The sequence below is a fragment of the Molossus molossus genome, unplaced genomic scaffold (assembly GCF_014108415.1).
Source record: "Molossus molossus isolate mMolMol1 unplaced genomic scaffold, mMolMol1.p scaffold_m16_p_22, whole genome shotgun sequence".
NCBI lineage: Eukaryota > Metazoa > Chordata > Mammalia > Chiroptera > Molossidae > Molossus > Molossus molossus.
In genome coordinates this window covers 38,522,550-38,541,385 of record NW_023425358.1, presented here as the reverse complement: position 1 = coordinate 38,541,385, position 18,836 = coordinate 38,522,550, and the positions used below count along the sequence as shown (strand labels likewise).

The window sequence follows — 18,836 nt, the reverse complement described above, 5'->3', positions numbered from 1 at the left end:
TGAAACGGAGACGTGAAAAACCACTGGAATGTCTGTGTGACGCCTGGTTAATCACTCACATTGTGACATGCTGGTCGCTGGCAGACGGCCAGGGAGGGACAGGGACGGGTGCTTGGGATACAGCAAAGTGAATAAAAACGAGGCAGTCAGAACACTAAACTTTAATTTAATTGAATACAACATTTGTTTTGCAAACTTAATGAGTCACCCCACAGCCTCTGGGTAGAAGCCCCACAGACACACAAGTGTCAGGACGCTCTCAACCTCACTCACCACGTTAACGGGTGGGAGTCTGGCCACAGAACGGACAGGAGGGTGGCTGCAGTGGAAGCCTCCTGTCCCTAGAAAGGCCTTCCACACCCACAACCGGCCCAGCAGCTGGACCCTGCCGTCAGCTGCTGCCTGAGCAGAACAATCTCTGACTTCTGAACGTGTTTAAAATGCTTCCTCAAACACTGGGAGCTGCCAACCAAACTATCCCGACACGGCGTGGGCCAAGGAGCCCAAAACATTTCTTAGCAGAACTCCACAGGAACTTTGGGAACCTCCTTCTTCATTCTGGATGAAGCTCTGTAACTTGTGGTGAACGGCCGAATGTCTCGCCTGCTTCCCAGGACGCGGGCCTGGCTCCAAGGGCAGCTCAGCCCAGGCTGCCCCCAGAAAGCTCAAGGAGCATCCTTGCCCCCCAGAAGGCGTCGCTGGAGGCCTGGCTGTCGGGCCACGGCACCTGGAAAGCCAACACAGCGTTACACACGCAGGCACCCCGTTCCTGGCTCCCCACCGCCCCCCTGGACATCCCTGCCCCACAGCACCCCCAGCTCCTGTTGCACCGATGTCCAGACTCTAGGCATCCACCCCTCGTGCTCATCTTCGGCCGGCTGAGTCCCTCCAAAGGCGTGAGCCAATCCAGGAGTTCGGACGGAACCTGCCGTCACCTCCGAGGAAAACCTCACCTGGCAAGACGGCAGGGGCTCGCTCAGCTGCACGGCAGGCGCAGGGCTGGGAAAGGCGGAGGGGGCAGGTGCCAGCTCTGGGAGGCTGCAAAAGGGACGAGTCAGGACAGGCCGTGCCTCAAGCACCAGCTCACACCACCCACCGGGGAGGGATGCGCCCTGAGAATCTCTGCATGTCAGGAGCCCTTCCAGGTGCGCTGCTCAGAGTCTCCTCCCTCGGGGCCTCAGGGATGCAGGGCACTAGAGGGGCCTGTGATGCGTCAAGCATGCCGCTTGGGTAGTTCAGTGCATCAGAGCAGCTCAAGAGAACCGTGAAGAGAAGGTCACGCAGAAGGGACAGGCCCACGGTGTGAAGGAGACACGAGGATCTTAGAACCAAACCGGAGGAGCAACAGAGACAGCAGGGACAGTGACAGGTGCAGCTACCAGGGACAACTGCCTGGCTGTCCCCTAAGAGCACAGACACCCCACTCCCAGGTGTGCACAGGCACAAAATGAGCAGGCGTGCGAATGACACGTGTCCGGCCATGGTCCCTGTTGCCCCAAACCGGGACTCCAAAATGCTCCCAGGCGATGGGTCAGCACACACGACCCAACACAGCAGGATGGGGCTCGGCAACAGGACTGCCGATACGGGCAGCAGCCGAGCCGAGCCAGCACTCGGGCCGAGCAGAATAAGCCAGACCAACGATACATGCATGTTGTATGATTTCATGCATGTGAAACTCTACGAAATGCAGCTGCAGAAAGCAGGGCTGTGGTCCTGCGGAGGCAGGGGTCGCCCTGCGCAGCGCAGCCTCGGCACGTGGTGGACACTGCCCTCTGCCTCGTCTACACGTCGGCTCACTGACTGCCAACCACCCCCCGTGACACTGTTTCCAAAGAGGAATCGAGCTGTCAGATCAGGGCACAGAGGGGCTGCTGCTGGAGCCCAAGGCTCAGGCCAGGGGAGCCCCTGTGGCAGCATCTGCCCCTCACGACTCTTTTTTTCAATCCTCACCCAAGGACATTTTCTCAATTCTCTTCGGAGATAGAGTGGGAAGGAGAGAAAGAGAGAGACATTGACGTGAGAGAGACACATCGATTGGTTGCCTCCCACACGACCCCCGGAGTCAGGAACTGAACTGCAGCTGAGGTTCGAACCCACGACTCTGTGGTCTGCGAGGTGATGCTCTAACCGCTGAGCCAAACTGGCCAGGGCTGCCCCTCACAACTCTTGGTCATGATGGAAGGACAGTCCAGCTGCATTGTTGGGATTTTCCCACCCTCGAGCTGTGTCCTAAGGAGCAGAGCCTGAGACTTGGGGTCAGTGCCCCTCTCTTGTGTCCCCCTGTAATTCCGCCCTCACTGGGCACCTGGCCTTCAGTGGCAGATTAGGGAGACCCAAACCCTGGTCCTGGAGGTCAGCCTGTAGCATTCCCTCTCCAGCAGAGGACACCCCCAACACACCCCTCTGTCCACCTGTCTGTAGGCTCCTGGCCCACTGTCCCGGCCTCACGACCAGGCTACAGCACCAGGCTGCCCACGGTCCTCCCAAAACCCTTAGAGTCTACAGTCTGGATATAAAGCAAGGATCTTTATGCTTTTCAGGAACTCTGATCGCCTTTATCTGGGGAAAACAAAATGGCAGAAAGAGGCTGCTGGGGCCCAGGACAACTGAGGGAAGAGGCCTGAGCACTGTCCACAGAACAGGTGTCCTGTCCCCTCTCATGTGTCCAGGTGTTCTTTCGTCTGAGGGGAAAACCACCCTCTTGTCTTTGGGAGATGCAGGCTAGGGGACAGTTGTAGTTTCCAGAAACCTGCAAGCAAAGGACTTCATGGGCTCCGCTCAGCAGGCGTCTGCACACCCAGCTCCCCACGGAGCCTGTGGAAAGTCTCCCCTGAGCCACAGGCTCTGCAGGCTTACCTCTGCGGGAGGATGAATTCCGGAGCCTGCAGTGGGGGCTGTGGCACCAGGAAGCTGCCCGCCTGTCCTTCTCCCTGGCTCAGGCTGGTGCCCAGACCCTCCTCGAGGTATGTGCTCCGGGGGTCACTGCTGGAGGGGTCAGCAAATCCTGCACAGAAGGCAAGTCCACAGCCCAATTCGGGGAGGAAGAGGCTCGGCTCATGACCCGTAGCACAGGAGTGTCCAGCCTGGCCAGTCGCAGCCCCCCTCCCTGAACAGGACCAGCCACAACTGCCCGTCTCCGTGGCCCCTTCAGGCTTCCAGAGGACAATACAAAGACACAACCTACCTTGTCGCTCTAGACCTCACGCGGTCCCCACCGGGAGGACGCGGCATCTGAATCTGCCCACCTCCCATACAACACTTCGGCCATCTCACCTCTCACCTACGCTTTCACCAGAATTGCACTGAGGAGCAGGGTGCCGTGACCTTGCCTGCCCTTCTCTCTGCTGAGACTGTTTCCCACAACACCGCACCTCACCTTTCACTCTTCAAGGCAAGTCCCTGTGCACTTGATCAGTTCTGGGTCAACAGACATCGAGGATCACAGGGAGCCGAGAAGGAAGGTCCATCTCTGCTCTGGGTCGGCCTACACGGCCCTGGTCTCAGACCCACAACAGGCCAGCAGCCTGGCCTTACACTGCCCTCCCGAGAGACCACCTGCCCTGCCCACCGGCTGCACAGACCTGCTATGGCCAGAGGAAGACTCCTGACCATCTGGTGTGAGACACACCTCCGCTCTCTGCTGTTTCCTGCAGACCCTGAAAGAGGCTCTGAGGTACATGAAATACGTTAAGTGCCACTTTGAACATGGTTGGTTCTATGGTTTATCTTGTCCTCCGAGAGAAAGAGAAGTAAAAGCCACAATCCCAGAACAAAGAGAGGGTGGTGGAGGGGCAGTGGCAGCTGGGTGATGTCCAGCTCTGCGGGCTTGGGGCACAGCAACGGCCCCGGAGGCACTTCATTTGAAAGGAAGCGGGTGCGTAGGTCAGGGGCCAAGTACCCTGAGGGTAAAGGGAGGGAGGGAACCGAGAAGAGCAGGGTGACATCCTGGGGCTCGGGGGTCAGAAGGGAAGCGAGTTCACAGGCGCTGGACGCCGCATGGAGACCAGCTCCCCTGATCCAGTGGGAAGTGGGTCAGGGACTGTCCCCACCCCACCTGCTTAGTAAATACCACAGGCAAACTTGACTCGCTAGTGCTAAAAACAAATGGACAGCAAGAAATGAAAGGCCAACATAACCAAACTCAACCACTTTCTCCAGAAGAACCAGTCTACAGGCCTCCTCTCTGTTCTCAGCCTTCTGCACCCAAGGAAGAGCCCGAATCCACGGTCCCAACATTCTGCCTCCAGATAACAAAGCATAGTTTCTAGGACTTCTAATTAGGACAATCGGAGAAACAGAAAATACTGCATCTATAAAAGCAACAGAGCTTGGATTTCTCTTAAAATATTTAACTGTCAAAACAAAGTATTGGAAGACAGAGCCTACGAAACACCCTCAGAAGTGCGCACAGTAACGGAGAGAACACGAGAGAAACAAGGGAAGCATTCTCAAAGCCTGGGCCCGGGCTTCCGACAGCCACATTACACCTCTGCTCAGAAGGGAAAACTGAGACCACGGAAGGACGCAATTATTGAAGAAACTATCAAGTAAACATAACCAGAAAATGCCCAGAGCGTCAAGGGGACCGTGTTCTCTTGTTTTACATTCAAAGGCTTAATAGCAAGACGCACTGAAACGACTCCGCCCTGGGACCATCACTGTGCAACTTCCTAACACCCAGACTTCACGCAAACAAACAAAAAGCCCTCCTCAGCTTCACCATTTGTGGTGGACGGACGAGAGAACAAAACAGTAACAAAAGAACTAACAAAGAAAACCAAACTCACAGATACAGACCACAGAAGGGTAGTTACCAGGGGGAGGAGGTGGGGGAGGAAGAACTGCATCAAGGGATCAGAATATATGTAACATCAGGTCAAGCACACGACTAGTATACAGATACCAACTATGATGAAGTGTTCCTGCAAATTACATAATGTTGTTAGACACTGTTATCTCTATAACTGTAATCTTTAAAACTGTTCCGATAAAGCCCAGCCGATGTGGCTCAGTGGTTGAACATCGACCCTGCACCAAGAGGTCGCCGGTTCAATTCCCGGTCAGGACACACATCCAGGTTGTGGGCCCAGTCCCCAGTGGGGGGCATGCAGGAGGCGGCCAATGTTCTCTCTCATCAATGTTGCTCTCTGTCTCTCCCTCTCCCTTCCTCTCTCTCTCTAAAATCAATAAAGGGGAAAAATTTTTTTTTACATAACATAGAACTGTCATGATAAAGGAATCACAGGTGACCTGCAAAGCAGCACACGTCAGAGTGACCTGTGACTTATCAGCGACACTTCCTGCCGCAGTGATACCAGGCCTTCGGTTGCCCACTCCGAATTCGGAATTCTGCCCCTGACAACATTGACTAGTCTAATGTGAGGGCAGATTAAACGCAACTGGAGAACTTCTATCTGAACATTTATTCTGCATTCATCCTATGAAAACATGCTCCAGCATAAGACAGATGTCAGGAAACAGAATGACCTGTCACTCAGGACACCCTGGAGCAAACCCAGGGAAGCGACTGCAGGGGCTCTCGGGATGGTGGCCGCAGCCCAGGCCCAGGGGGACATCAGGGTCGGGGACAGGAAGAGAGAGTGCTCCCGCAGCAAGACTTCAGAGGGGACACTTCGAGGATGTGAACAAACAGCAGGCAACGTAAGACTGAAAGAAAGGCCAGTAGAAACTCCATGAGAACATGTACACAGCCGCAGAAGACTCGGAAATTTGGGTGATGGACTCAGTTCAGTGTCAATATCTCCCTTGCAAGGTGGGACGTCAGCAGAGGCCGTCGTACGGGGCACAGAATACATGCACATGTCGAAGCACACATGCTCCGGAGCTAGACAACGACAGTGATAACCAAGAAAGGAACAGGGACGATGGTGCCTCCACAGTGGGGCGACAGTGGTCGGGGGGGGGGGGTCTCAGAGGCTCACCCTCTGCAGCGGCAGCTCCTGGCCGCAGTCAGGGGCCTGGAGTGGAGGGGGCAGGGCTGGATCTGCCTCGTTTCGCTCCTGCTCTTTCCTTGCTGTCTTATTTTAGTTCGTGCGCATGTTTTACTTTGACAAATAAAACACATGAGAAATGTAACCTGTGATGTCTGTGGGAGAGCATGTTTTAGGTACAGGGGTTCTGGGTCTAATCTAATGCAGGATTTAAGCAGGAAGTCCCAGCCCTTCCCACAGCTCTCTACCCGACAAGACCTGTGCAGTAGTTACAGCTGGCGCAGAGACCCACGGGCCACGTGGAGGGCACTCACCTGTGGGGCTGGGCTCAGCGAGCGTGGCGACAGACACGGCCATGGAGGTGTCTGCAGGAGGCATCGTGAAGTCCACCTCGTGACTGTGAACCAGCTGTCCAGTCCGAAAGGAAACATCCCTGGAGGACGCCAGTGTAAGGGACGTCAGCCATGACTTGGGGGCAGCTGAAGAGGGGTCCAGCATGTTGCTGTGGGCAGCCAGTGCGACAAGACCAGGGTCAGGGCACATGGGAGGGAGAGTGGCAGGACCGTGGCCAGGCCCCTCTGGATACATCCCACCACCCTGCGCAGACCTGGGAAGCAGCACGAACACTGCCCCCTGGTGGAGAGAGGCAGGCCAAGGTGCCCACTGACTGCTTGACCCACCACGCCCCAGCTCGGCCCCTTCATGTCCACCCTGTGGCTGCAGACATTCTAGAGACACTCAGAAAGCGTGATCACTGGACTTCCGGTCAGGATGGCAGGTAGGTAAGCGGTACTGCGTCTTCCCACAACCACATCAAAATTGCAACTAAACTACAGAACAACCATCATTCAAAACCTCCTGAAATCAGACTGAATGGAAGTCCTACAACTACAGAATTAAAGAAGCCACATCCGGACTGGCAGGAGGAGCGGAGGCAGACGGGCTGGGCCCACACCCATGTGTGGCAGATAAAATCAGGACGGCACCTCGGCTGGGAAGGTCCTCCCTGAAGACTGAGGGGTCCCCGTCCCACACCACCTGCCCAGCTTAGGGTTCCAGTGCCAGGAAGAGAATCCCCATCACTCCTGGCTGTAAAACCAGCAGGAACTGAGGCTGAGGGAGGTTGAGGATGCTGGAGCCCCAGGGGAATGGGTGTAAAAGGTGAAGGGATTAAGAAGTACAAATTGGCCCTGGGCTAGAGCGTCGGCCCAAGGACCAGAGAGTCCCGGGTTCGGTTCCCGCTAAGGGCACGTACCTTGGTTGCAGTTTGTCCATGGCCCCGGTTGGGATCATGTAGGTGGCAACCAGTTAATGTGTCTCTCTCACATCCATGTTTCTCTTTCTCTCTCCCTCCCTCCCTTTCTTCTTCTCGCTCTATCTGAAGATAAATGCAAAAAAATGTCCTCAGGTGAGGATTAAAAATAAAAAAGTACATATCTCGACAGAATAAAGGCCATATATGAAAGACCTACAGCCAACATCATACTCAATGGGCAAAAATTAAAAGCATTTCCCTTAAGAACAGGAACAAGACAAGGAGGCCCACTTTTGCCACTCTTATTTAACATAGTACTGGAAGTCTTAGCCACGGCAATCAGACAGGAAGAAAAAATAAAAGGGATCCAAATTGGAAAGGAGGAATGAAACTGTCATTATTTGCAGATGACATGATACTATACATAGAAAACCCCAAAGACTCCATCAAAAATCTACTAGACTTAATAAATGAATTTGGCATAGTAGCAGGATACAAAATTAACATCAAGAAAGCGACGGCATTCTTATACACCAATGATGAACTAACAGAAAGAGAAACTAAAAAAAACAATCCCATTTATCATCGTGGCAAAAAAATTAAGATACCTAGGAATAAACTTAACCAAAGAAATAAAGGACCTATTCGCAGAAAACTATAGGTCATTGAAAAAAGAAATACAGGAAGATACAAAAAAGTGGAAGCACATACCTTGTTCATGGATTGGAAGAATTAACCTCATTAAAATGTCCATACTGCCCAAAGCAATCTATAGATTCAATGCAATCCCCATCAAAATACCAACAACATACTTCACAGAACTAGAATACACACTTCAAAAGTTCATATGAAACCAAAAGAGACCTTGAATAGCCACAGCAATCTTGAAAAAGAAGAACAAAGTAGGAGGGGTCACATTACCAGATTTCAGGTTATACAACAAAGCCACTGTAATCAAAACAGCCTGGTACTGGCACAAGAACAGGCATATAGACCAGTGGAACAGAACAGAGAACCCAGAAATAGATCCAAAGCAATATGCTCAATTAATATTTGACAAAGGTGGCAAGAGCATACAGTGGAGTAAAGACAGCCTCTTTAATAAATGGTGTTGGGAAAATTGGACAGCTACATGCAAAAAAATGAAACTAAATCATCAACTTACACCATATACAAGAATAAACTCAAAACAGATAAAAGACTTAAATGTGACTCATAAATCAATAAAAATCCTAGAAGAAAATGTAGGCAACAAAATTTCAGACATCATACAGAGCAGCAGAATTTTCACTGATACATCTCCTAAGGCAACAGAAACAAAGGAGAAAATGAACACATGGGACTACATCAAACTCAAAAGCTTCTTCACAGCAAAATATACAATCATCAAAATGGAAAGACAACCCACTGTATGGGAGAGCATAACTGCCAATGATATATCAGATAAAGGGTTAATTTCCAGTATATATAGAGTGCTCATACAGCTCAACAAAAGGAAGACAAAGAACCCAACTGAAAAATGGGCAGAGGAACTAAACAGATACCTCTCCAAACAGGACATACAAATGGCCAAGAGACAGATGAAGAAATGCTCAACATCACTCATCATCAGAGAAATGCAAATGAAAACAACAATGAGGTATCACCTCACACCTGTCAGAATGGCCGCCATCAACAAATCATCAGACAACAAGAGTTGGCGAAGGTGTGGAGAAAAGGGGACTCTAGTACATTGCTGGTGGGAATGCAGACTGGTGCAGCCACTATGGAAAACAATATGGTGTTACCTCAAAAAATTAAAAATTGAACTGCCATTTGACCCAGTGATACCACTTCTAGGAATATACCCTAAGAAGCCTGAAACACCAATCAGAAAGAATATATGTACCCCCATGTTCATAGCAGCACTATTTACAATCGCTAAGATCTGGAAACAGCCCAAATGTCCATCAGTAGACGAATGGATAAAAAAGCTGTGGTACATATACACAATGGAGTACTATGCAGCTGTAAGAAAGAAAGATCTCTTATCCTTTGAGATGATATGGAGGGACCTGAAAAGTATTTTTTTTTATCCTCACCCGAGGACGTTTTTCCATTTTTTATTCAGATAGAGTGGGAGGGAGATAGAGGAAGAGAGAGAGAGAAACATCGATGTGAAAGGGACACATCGAGTGGCTGCCACCCGCACGACCCAACTAGGGCTGGGGACAAACTGCAACCTAAGTACATGCCCTTAGCAGGAACCAAACCTGGGTCTCTCTGGACCGCAGACTGATGCTCTAACCGCTGAGCCAAACCAGCCAGGGCTGGAAAGTATTATCCTAAGCAAAATAAGCCAAACAGAGAAAGACAAGTTTCATGTGATCTCACTTATTTGTGGAATATAATGAACGTAACAGTCTGAGAAATGGGGTAGTCCCAAAGACGTGGAAGGGGGGTACAGACTGACAATCCCCAGAAGAGGGGGTGGTAGGGGAGAGATAAACCACAGAACTTATATGCATGTGTGCATGAACAATGGACATGGACAACAAAGCTGGGGACATGTGGGGGAAAAGGAAAAACATCTGTAACAAAAATTAATTAATTTTAAAAAATAAGTACAAATTGGTTGTTAAGACTGACAAACCTCAAAGGGAAGAGGAGTGGGGGGTGGGAAGAAATAAACCAAAGATCTTACATGCATAACTAATGGACACAGAAAACAGTGTGGGGAAAGGCAGGAGGGGGGGCGGGAGAGAGGATGAGGGGGTCAATAGGGGGAAAAGAAGGAACATCTGTAATACATTCAACAATAAAAATAAGTTAAAAAGAAAAAAGAGGGATTACTAGAAACCTAAGTAAGATACATTAGCAGTTCAAGGGCCTTCAATGAAGCCTTCTTCCACAACACTGAAAGCTAGAAATGACTAGGAAGACCCTAACAGTGGGTTGGCTAGATGATGACTGACCTTAAAGGAACACTACACAGCAGGTGATGATAATGTAAGGAATCGACATTCCACAAATGCTCACACTCTCAGATGTTGTTTCCGGGTCTTTGCCAACAACCCCACCCCAGTCACAGGAACCTGCCTAAGGCAGAGAGCCAGATGGTGCTGGTCTGGAGTCAGGGCCCAGGTATTATCACTGGCACACAGTAGGTACTCAAGCATTGTTGGCTCTTACCAACTCAATGAAACACAAACCATACAAAATACCAAAAACAAACAAACAGGACAGCTGGGTCTGCCTTTAGAAAAGGGGTTTGTGTATTTTTCTTTCTTCACACACATGAAGTCAGGCTGTGAGTTTCCTTTGAACAAGTGCAGGGTCCTGGGCCTGGGCTCCTTGCAGTGGCTCCCTGACCTCTGGGGTCACAGCTGTCTCTGCTCTCAGCCATCAGGGACCTGGTCCAGGGCTGGCCCAACATTCCCACGCCCACTCCTGGCATGGTCTCCTAACCAGGATAGGGGCGCTGAACAGGGAGAAGGTCCCCAGCCTGTGGGGAGGACAGTACCTGGGAGCCAGTGATTTGGGGATTGTCTCCTCTCCGGAAAAGTCCGAGGCCAGGGCGAGAGGCTCCCACAGCCCTTGGGTGGTCACAAGGGAACTTGCAGGCCCACTGTCCTCACCTCCTGTTGAAACGTCAGGTGGGAGGAGAGGCTGGATGAAGTTAAGTTCCAGCCTCCTTCCCAGCAGGTGAACAGTAACCACCGAGTCATCCCAAATTCTCTGTCCCCAATCCATCTTTGATCTGAAGGACAATCCATAATTAGACACCCAGCATCCTGGTGCTTGGCTCACTTCCCAAATCCACTGACTTCTACCTTTGGCCACACAGCGGCTGCTAAACCACAGCTGCAGCCCGCCTGACCCTCAGCCTCAACCTTCTGGCTCCTGAAGAGTCTGGTCCTGAAGATGCAGATCGGAGGCGGAGCGTCCCTGTAACCGGAGCGACCCTATCTAGGCCTGGCCCTGGACACAGCTGCAGCAACCAGGCCGTCTGGGGTCAGCCCCTCCCCCACCGGGACCCTCGGGCCACTCACCTGACCACTGAGGCGGGCGCACACAGCCGAAGCCAGGGTGGTGGGGGCCTGAGGGCTGCGGCGGGCCCTCGGCAGAGTCCGCCAGCTCCATGCGCCGGAGACCGGCCCTCTGGCGCCGACGGTAATTGGCGAACCAGTTGTAGACCTGCTCTGCCGTCAGGCTGGTCTCGGCGGCCAGGATCTCCTGCCGGAAACATCGGCCTCGAGCCCTGCTTCCATCCGCGCACGGCGCACAGGGGCGACCGCGCTACCCGGGTGGACAAACCGCACGGCAGGCCCGGGGCAACGAGCAGGCCGGGCGCCCACGGAGCCGTGGACAGGCCTCCTACGGAGCGACCCAGGCTCCTTCCTCCCTCACGCCACGGGCACGTCGACGGCCACCCAGAGCCGGGAGGACTCGGCCAGGACAGGCAGAGCCGGGGCCTCCGCGTCCAGAACCAGCCACTGCCCGCTGGAGAGCAGCCGACCTCTGACCCGCGCCCTTTTCTTCCTGTGCACCTGGCACAGAACTCGGCCGTCCAGGTGGGCGATCCCGGGAGAGCCTGCGACTGGACTGGGGGTGCGGGGGGCAGAAGTGAGCGGGCGATCCCGGGACAGCCCTGCCACTGGACCCGGAGCTGGGAGCTCACGGGTAAAACCCTGCTAATTGAACATGGACCAAGGTGGGCAGAGCCAAGCTAGGAGAAGCCCCTAGATTGGACAAGCACCAGAAGTGGACAGAGCAAAAACTTAGAAAACTTGGACGATCGGACGGAGGAAATCAGATTGACCAAACAAAACAGAGCCTTGACGATCGGACAGAGAGGAGTCGCGGGGAGGGTGGATGACCAGATTCCTGAGCAGCAGGAAACCACCGGCCACCCCCTCAACCCCACCCCCACCCCCGCCCAGTTCCCTGGGGGCTCACATCCTGCCTCTGCAGGCCTTGGGCTCCACCCGCATCTGCCTCCCCAGCGCCCCAAGCTCCACCAAGGCAGAGACTCCACACTCCTCACCCTGGTACCCGTGCCTGGCCACAGCGGGTGTTCACTGAGCATCTGTGAAGCCACACGCGACTGTAGGGGCTGCCAGACAGTGAGGTCCTGTCCCCAGAGGGTGCAAGTAGAGCAGAAGACCACCGGCACCCTGGCAAACATGCCACTGGGGAGGCGGGGCAGATTCCATCGAAGGGTGGAGACCAGCGAACAGGAGGATGGCCTGGCCTGGGCCTCACGGGCTCTTACCCGCTGAGCCTTGCTGGGGTTGCTGCTCACACCCGCTGCGAAGTCCTGCAACTTCTGGCGAATGTCTCTGGGGAAGTTCCGGCTCTTCAGGCCGTCTGGGCACAGGGAGGGGGGCGGCGGGTTCCTGGGTGAGGACAGTGAGGAGGTGGTTACAAATGTCCCTTCTGGATACGCCCCAGGTGCGTCGGAACAGTGGGCATCCCCGAAATGCCTCTCATCTCACTGCCCCCCCGCAAGACCATGGCCCGCCCTGCCCCCCGCGTTCTCGAGGTCTTGCCAGGGCTTCCCCTACCACTCAGGGAGATGACAAAGTGACAGATGGCCAATAACTGCTGAAACTGGATGATGAGGGTACTGAGGTTGGTTATACTTTACTCTTATGTAAATTTGAATTGTTTCAAAAGGAAATAGTAACGGACTCAAGTAGCATCTGTCTATACAAGACTTGATATCCAAACACCAATTGAACAAGTCCCCACGGGTGTCAAAAAGGCATCCCACTCATCCCAAATCCCAAGAGAAGCTGGATCCCCAGCTCCCCAAATCTTGCCCCAGCTCCTGTCCCCTGCATCTCGGCGAGAGACAACCATACGCCTGTCACTGAGCCAAGAGTTCCGGAATCCAGCTTTGTTCTTTCTTTTCTTCCTCCAACGCACCCAAGCCATCAGCAAATCCTCCAAATTCTATCTTGACACAGCCCTTTCTTTGGCCACTATCAGAGACTCCAAGAGCCTCCTACTTCTGCTACTTCGCTGATCACCTGCTGTAAATCCAACGCCACCCTCTCGTGCCCCTGGGGCCGCCCTCCACTTGCTCAGGTCTCTCCTCCAGAGGGGACCGGCCTCCACCGCAGCCCCTCCCCCCAGCAAAGAATAATACGTCATAGCCCCTCATGAACAACTTCTCTGTCCAGCATTGCTCGCTGAATTATGGGGTGTACTTTGTTTCCTTGACTAATGAGTATCGTCCAAGGTCAGCTCTGGGAAAATGAGCCGTCTCTGCCCTCAGCACCTCCAGTGGCACCCAGAAAGTAGAGGACTCGTCACAAAAACTGTCTGCTGGGCTCAGACCATCTGCTGTGCTGAACTGCACTCTTGAAGGTCATGTATGGAGGGACACAACTGAATCCCTGAAGACCCCCAGGTTTATTAACTATTGGGTTTGAGGACATATCTCAATCTATTTGGCAGGCGGCATTAATAAAATTCTCTCTGGCCCAAAAGGAGTCCATCTCTTCTTCTAGTAACCAAGCCACAAACCAGAACCCATGGCTCAGAGTCCCGGCACCTGGGCTGTCAGGAGCGCAGGGGAGACATGGGCCCTGCAGGTCAGCGGAGACACCCAAGAGCGAGAACAAAAGCTCTACAGGCCCAGGGTGTGTCCTGGAATCCTGGCTTTGCCTATCTCGTGTGTGACCGAGGCAAGTCACGAACTTCTCTGTGCCTTGGTTTCCTCGTCCAGTAACAATAACAACTAGTAGTAGTAATGTTTCCTTAGTGTAGCTAATGGTCATGGTGATGATTATTTTATATATATATGTATATATATACAAAACGTCTACTTAGTATCTATTGTGTGCCAGGCAACCTCCTGAACACTACTTGAACTCTCCTCTGTAACTCTCTAAAAGGTGTAGCGGAGGGCCCCGGCTGGGACCCGAACCACCTGCAGAACCTGACCTGAGGCTCCAACAAGACAGATGGGTAGTGAAGTCACACTCCCTGCCTGCGGGCCCTTGCTAGGGCACTGGCTCCTGCTGCAGCTAGAGTGCTCTACCTGCATTCTGGGACCACTCTCTCCTCTGCGGCAAAGCAGCCCCATGGCCAGCTGACCAGGTGGAGGGTGGGGCTCAGCGTCGGGCACGCTGGCTGATAAGGAGCCTATTACCTTCTGACTAGGTGCTTCTTCTGACTTTCCCTGCCCTTATCACCCTGCTTGGTGATAAGCCCTTCTGTGGTTCTGGATGGCACATCTTTCGGGAGGCCCAGGGAATACGCACAATAAAGCCCAGTGCATACCTCTTCCTGCAGCGGAACTTTTGCACAGGAGTCAGTGTGGCCACGCCCAGCCTCTTCATGACCACATGGTAGTGAATGTCATTCCAGAGCTGCACCAGCTCCAGACTGCCTCCTGGTACCCGGCATCCCTGCTGAGAAGAGCCCGCTGAGACCTTACCACCCTCCCCCACCCCGGAGCACGGCCACCCGAACCCACCTGACCCCTGGAAAGAGCTGCTCACAGATGTGCCCAGCAGCAAGGGTGTGACCAGATGGCCAGTGCGCTGACCCCCACCAGGTCCAGTGCTCTGTCCCTGCTGGCCCAGCTGGCCACCCATTCATGTCAGCACTTCAACCCTCCCACAAATCGCACAAGGTGATCACAGCTTCAGTCAATCCTTACAGGTGAGGGGCATGAGGCAAAGGGCAGATAGATGACTGGCCGACAGCTACACAAGAGGCAGAGCCATGCTGGAAACACATTGTCATTTTTTAAAAATTCCTCACCTGAGAATATTTTTCTATTTATCATCAGATAGAGTGAGAGGGAGGGAGAGAGAAGGAGAGAGAACGAGAGAGGGAGAGACAGACATCCATGTGAGACACACCGACTGGTTGCCTCCCGCATGACCTGACCAAGGTCCACAACCGAGGTCCGTGCCCTTGACCAGAATCGAACCTGCAACTCATTGGTCCACAGACCAATGCTCTAAACACTGAGCCAAACTGGCCGGGCCCACACTGTCACTTTGGAGGTTCCAAAGCTTGACCCACATCTTTTTTTTTTTTTTTCCCTCACCCGAGGACATTTTTCCATTTTTTGTTCAGACAGACTGGGAGGGAGAGAGAAGAGAGAGAGAGAGAGAAAAACATCGATGTGAAAGAGACACATCGAGTGGCTGCCACCCACATGACCAACCAGGGCCGGGGACAAACTGGAACCAAGGTACCGAACCAAACCCAGATCTCTCTGGAACGCAGGCCGACGCTCTAATCGCTGAGCCAAACCGGCCAGGGCTTGACTCATGTCTTATCTAAAAGACTTTTTTCTCTGCCCCCAGCAGGGCTGGCTCCTCGGTCCTCAGCGAGCATGTTCTGAGGCACATGCGATGAAGGGTCCTGGTCTACACCCTGTGTGACTTGTTTAATAACTGGACTTTGAAGGTGGCCAAGGACACTGGTACTGGCCTTCCCCAGACACCACGGTCAGTGTGTGTATTTCTTGCCTTTAATGCCAGTGTTCTCAGGACCATCTTGGTGAGGAAGGTACTGAGAATTAGAAAAAGCCCATGATGCCCGGCCAGTGTGGCTCAGTAGACTGAGCGTCGTCCCATAACTGAGAGTCCCTGTTCAATTCCTCGTCAGGGCACATGCCAGGGTTGCAGGCTGGATCCCCAGTAGGGGGCGAGCAGGAGACAGCCTATCAATTTTCTCTCTCATCAATGTTACTCTCTCTTTCCCTTCCCCTCTTTCTAAAAAAAAAAAATCATTAAAAAAAAAGAAAGAAAGAAAAAGCCCATGTTGGCTGGACTGTGACTTGCAGTCTCCTGCCAGGACCAGCCGTCAGCCTCTGGCACAACAGTCAGTGAGCCCACAGGACCCCCCGCCTACAGGACATGGCTCTGGGCTGGAAACTGCGGTGGCTCCATCGTTACCATTCAGGTCACCGCTACACATCACCTCCTCACAGAACTTACAATTCCTGTCCAGAGAGTTTGTCCTCACGGTGTCATTCACACGTTTCATCATTAACGCCTTCAACTGCGTTACTGCACCTCAACTGCGTTCCCTTGTTTCCTTACTTCACCTGTTTGTTTGGACAGATTTTAAACACAGAGCCTCTCCTATGTCGCAGCTGTCATTGATCCTTCAGTGAGAAAGGAGTGACCCCTTCCTTCATGGAGCTCACGGTGCAACAAGGGGGGGCAGAGGAAGCTCAAACTGACCAATAGTAGGATTCTAATCACAACTGGAAGAAGGGATTTGAGGGTAGAATGCAGGGCTGAACTTGAGGATAATAGGGCACTACTTAGAAGGGGCAACATTTAGAGCAGAAACCAGAAAGGTGGGAAGGCAACAGCCTCATGAAGAGGGAATGGATGTGCACAGGTCCTGGGACAAAGACACATCTGGGGAATTCTAGGAACAGAAGGAAGCAGCATGGGCGTTGTGGAGAAGTGGGGAGAGTGTGGAGATGAGCCTGGAGAGCAGGCGAGCTCAGATCCCGGGCTTGGGGGCCACTGCCCTGGTGCACACATGGTACATCTGCAGTTCTGCAACTTCCTCCAGCTACTGTGTGAAGGCCGACGGAGGGGCTGGAGGACACCTCATGGCTTGGAGGGGTGGGAGTGGAAATACAAAGAACTTGGAAGAGCTGGGTAACTTTACGGCAAAATCAGTATGAATTATGCATGGGCTGTAATATGTTCTAAGACAGGGAAAGACAGGCCCTCAAACCCCTGACTGAAACCCTCTGAGCACCTTGTATTTTGGAACTCAGAATTTCTCCGATTTTAGGAAGTAACACAGGCATTGAGCATGTCATGTGTACCACCCCATGTAGTCTGTGGCAGGCAGTATTCTGAGTTCAAAAGTGTCAATATTTAGGCAACAAAATATACCACTGTCACAGTAAGTGGATAAATAAAGACCATAAATTCCTTTACATCACGCAGGTCAGGTTTTCATGCCAATGGGTTGAGGTTCTCAGTACCTCCAGATGAGTGGCAAAGAAATTTCTGGTTTCAGAGTTCTGCAGTCTGGACCTTTGGCTAAGGGCCTGAGATCCTGGGTCTCTTTGACTGTTGGACTCATTGGTTGGTATGCCAACCCTCCAAGCCAGGATCCCCACTCAATACAGATTTGATAAATGGATCCTTTTTTCTGACTACCAAGATATTTAGAACTTAACAAAGTAAGAGGGACCCATCTTGGCTCGGTTACAGCGCCGCTCCCCAGGCTCTTGCTGACTTGTGGGCTTTCCATCTTGTTCAGGATGCTGGGGGCAGCCGCCTCCCTCTCTGCTCCCTGCCCCATCAGTCCTACCTCCAAGAGTCGGCAGGCGGCCTGGTGCTGCTCCTGCTGGGCCAGCACACGGGCACACACCAGGGCCACGTCCTCGTTGTCCAGGAGGTACAGGCGCAGCTGGCTCTCCAGCACAGCTGTGACCAAGGGCTGCACCTGGGTGAGGTCATCCTGGAGGTCCCGGCACAGCCTCCCAGCGAGGGTCACCAGCTCCTCCAAGGGTGGGTTGGTGCCTCCACTCTCCCGCAGCAGCTTCAGGAAACTCTGCATACTGTTGAGTTGTGCCCCTCTGCACACAAGGTGACAGTCATGACAATGACCAGTGCCATCCCCAGACCAACTCTGAGAGGCCCCTCCTGCCACAGGCACTCGTAAGGTAGTACTGAGAGGTTACCTGAGAAGAGGCAATGGACCAGATACCCATGCTATGTGCGTTCCGTCCAAATCGTTTAGCCCTGGGCTGTGCACCCAGACTGTGCTGTGTGATGTCCTTCACTCCTCTGAACCATTCTCGTACTCCCCCGTGCCCCACAGGCCCCCCTCTAACCCTACTGTTTCCACCTGTCCTTACACACGTGGTAATTACATTTTGTTTCACTCCTCTGGGCTCAGTGGGGGCAGGACCACGTGTGTCGGGTCATCAGACTCCCCAGCAAGCGCTGGGCCGGGGGCTGGGCAGATGCCACTCACATCCTGCAAGAGGAGCCGGGTCTGCAGCCTCAGGACTACTACCCTCTGGTCTTAACTATTTTGATTTTGGGAGAAAAAATGCAAACTTATCATTTGAGAACCATGAAGATTTTGCCCGGCTGGTGTGGCTCAGTGGTTGAACGTGGACCCTGCACCAAGAGGCCACTGGTTCAATTCCGGTCAGGACACATGCCCAGCTGTGGGTGGGACTGATCCCCAGTGGGGGGGTGCAGGAGGCGGCCACCAATGTTCTCTCTCATCGATGCTTCTCTCTCTCTCTCCCTCCCTCTCCCTCTAAAATAACCAATAAAGAAAAAATATGTTAAAAGTTGCCCTAGTCACACGATTAAAAAAAAAAAACCCTACACAACGGATTCCCCCGCTGGGCCTCCCTGTGACCACCAATGCTGTGCCTCTGGCTCCCGCATGTCAGTACTGTCCCCGAGGAAGGACATGACTGCGGGACCTGAGGTCACCTGCAAAGGTCGCAGAGTGGGGACCCCAGCACGCGGGCTCCGGGCCGCAGTTCTCCCCTTCGCGCTGGGCAGGAGGCCCTGAGCCCCAAGGGGGCGGAAGCGGGAGAGCTCAGCTCAGGACCCGAGTTTCTTCCAGCGCTGACCCGTCCTGCCCAGGAGAGGTGGGCAGGAGTCTAAGGGCTGGGC

At 53.1% G+C, this 18,836-nt stretch overlaps 1 protein-coding gene across 1 annotated transcript; it reads right to left on the bottom strand.

The window, feature by feature from the left end:
- Positions 1-640: 640 nt before the first annotated feature.
- Positions 641-17,769, bottom strand: ANHX (anomalous homeobox). Its single transcript, XM_036277237.1, has 9 exons — positions 17,506-17,769; positions 14,482-14,609; positions 12,464-12,587; positions 11,241-11,424; positions 10,712-10,829; positions 6,265-6,561; positions 2,860-2,988; positions 954-1,038; positions 641-727 (listed from the first exon to the last, which is right to left on the bottom strand). Exons 1-9 carry the CDS (start codon positions 17,752-17,754, stop codon positions 641-643), a joined length of 1,401 nt encoding a protein of 466 aa, XP_036133130.1. The 5' UTR covers positions 17,755-17,769.
- Positions 17,770-18,836: the final 1,067 nt, after the last annotated feature.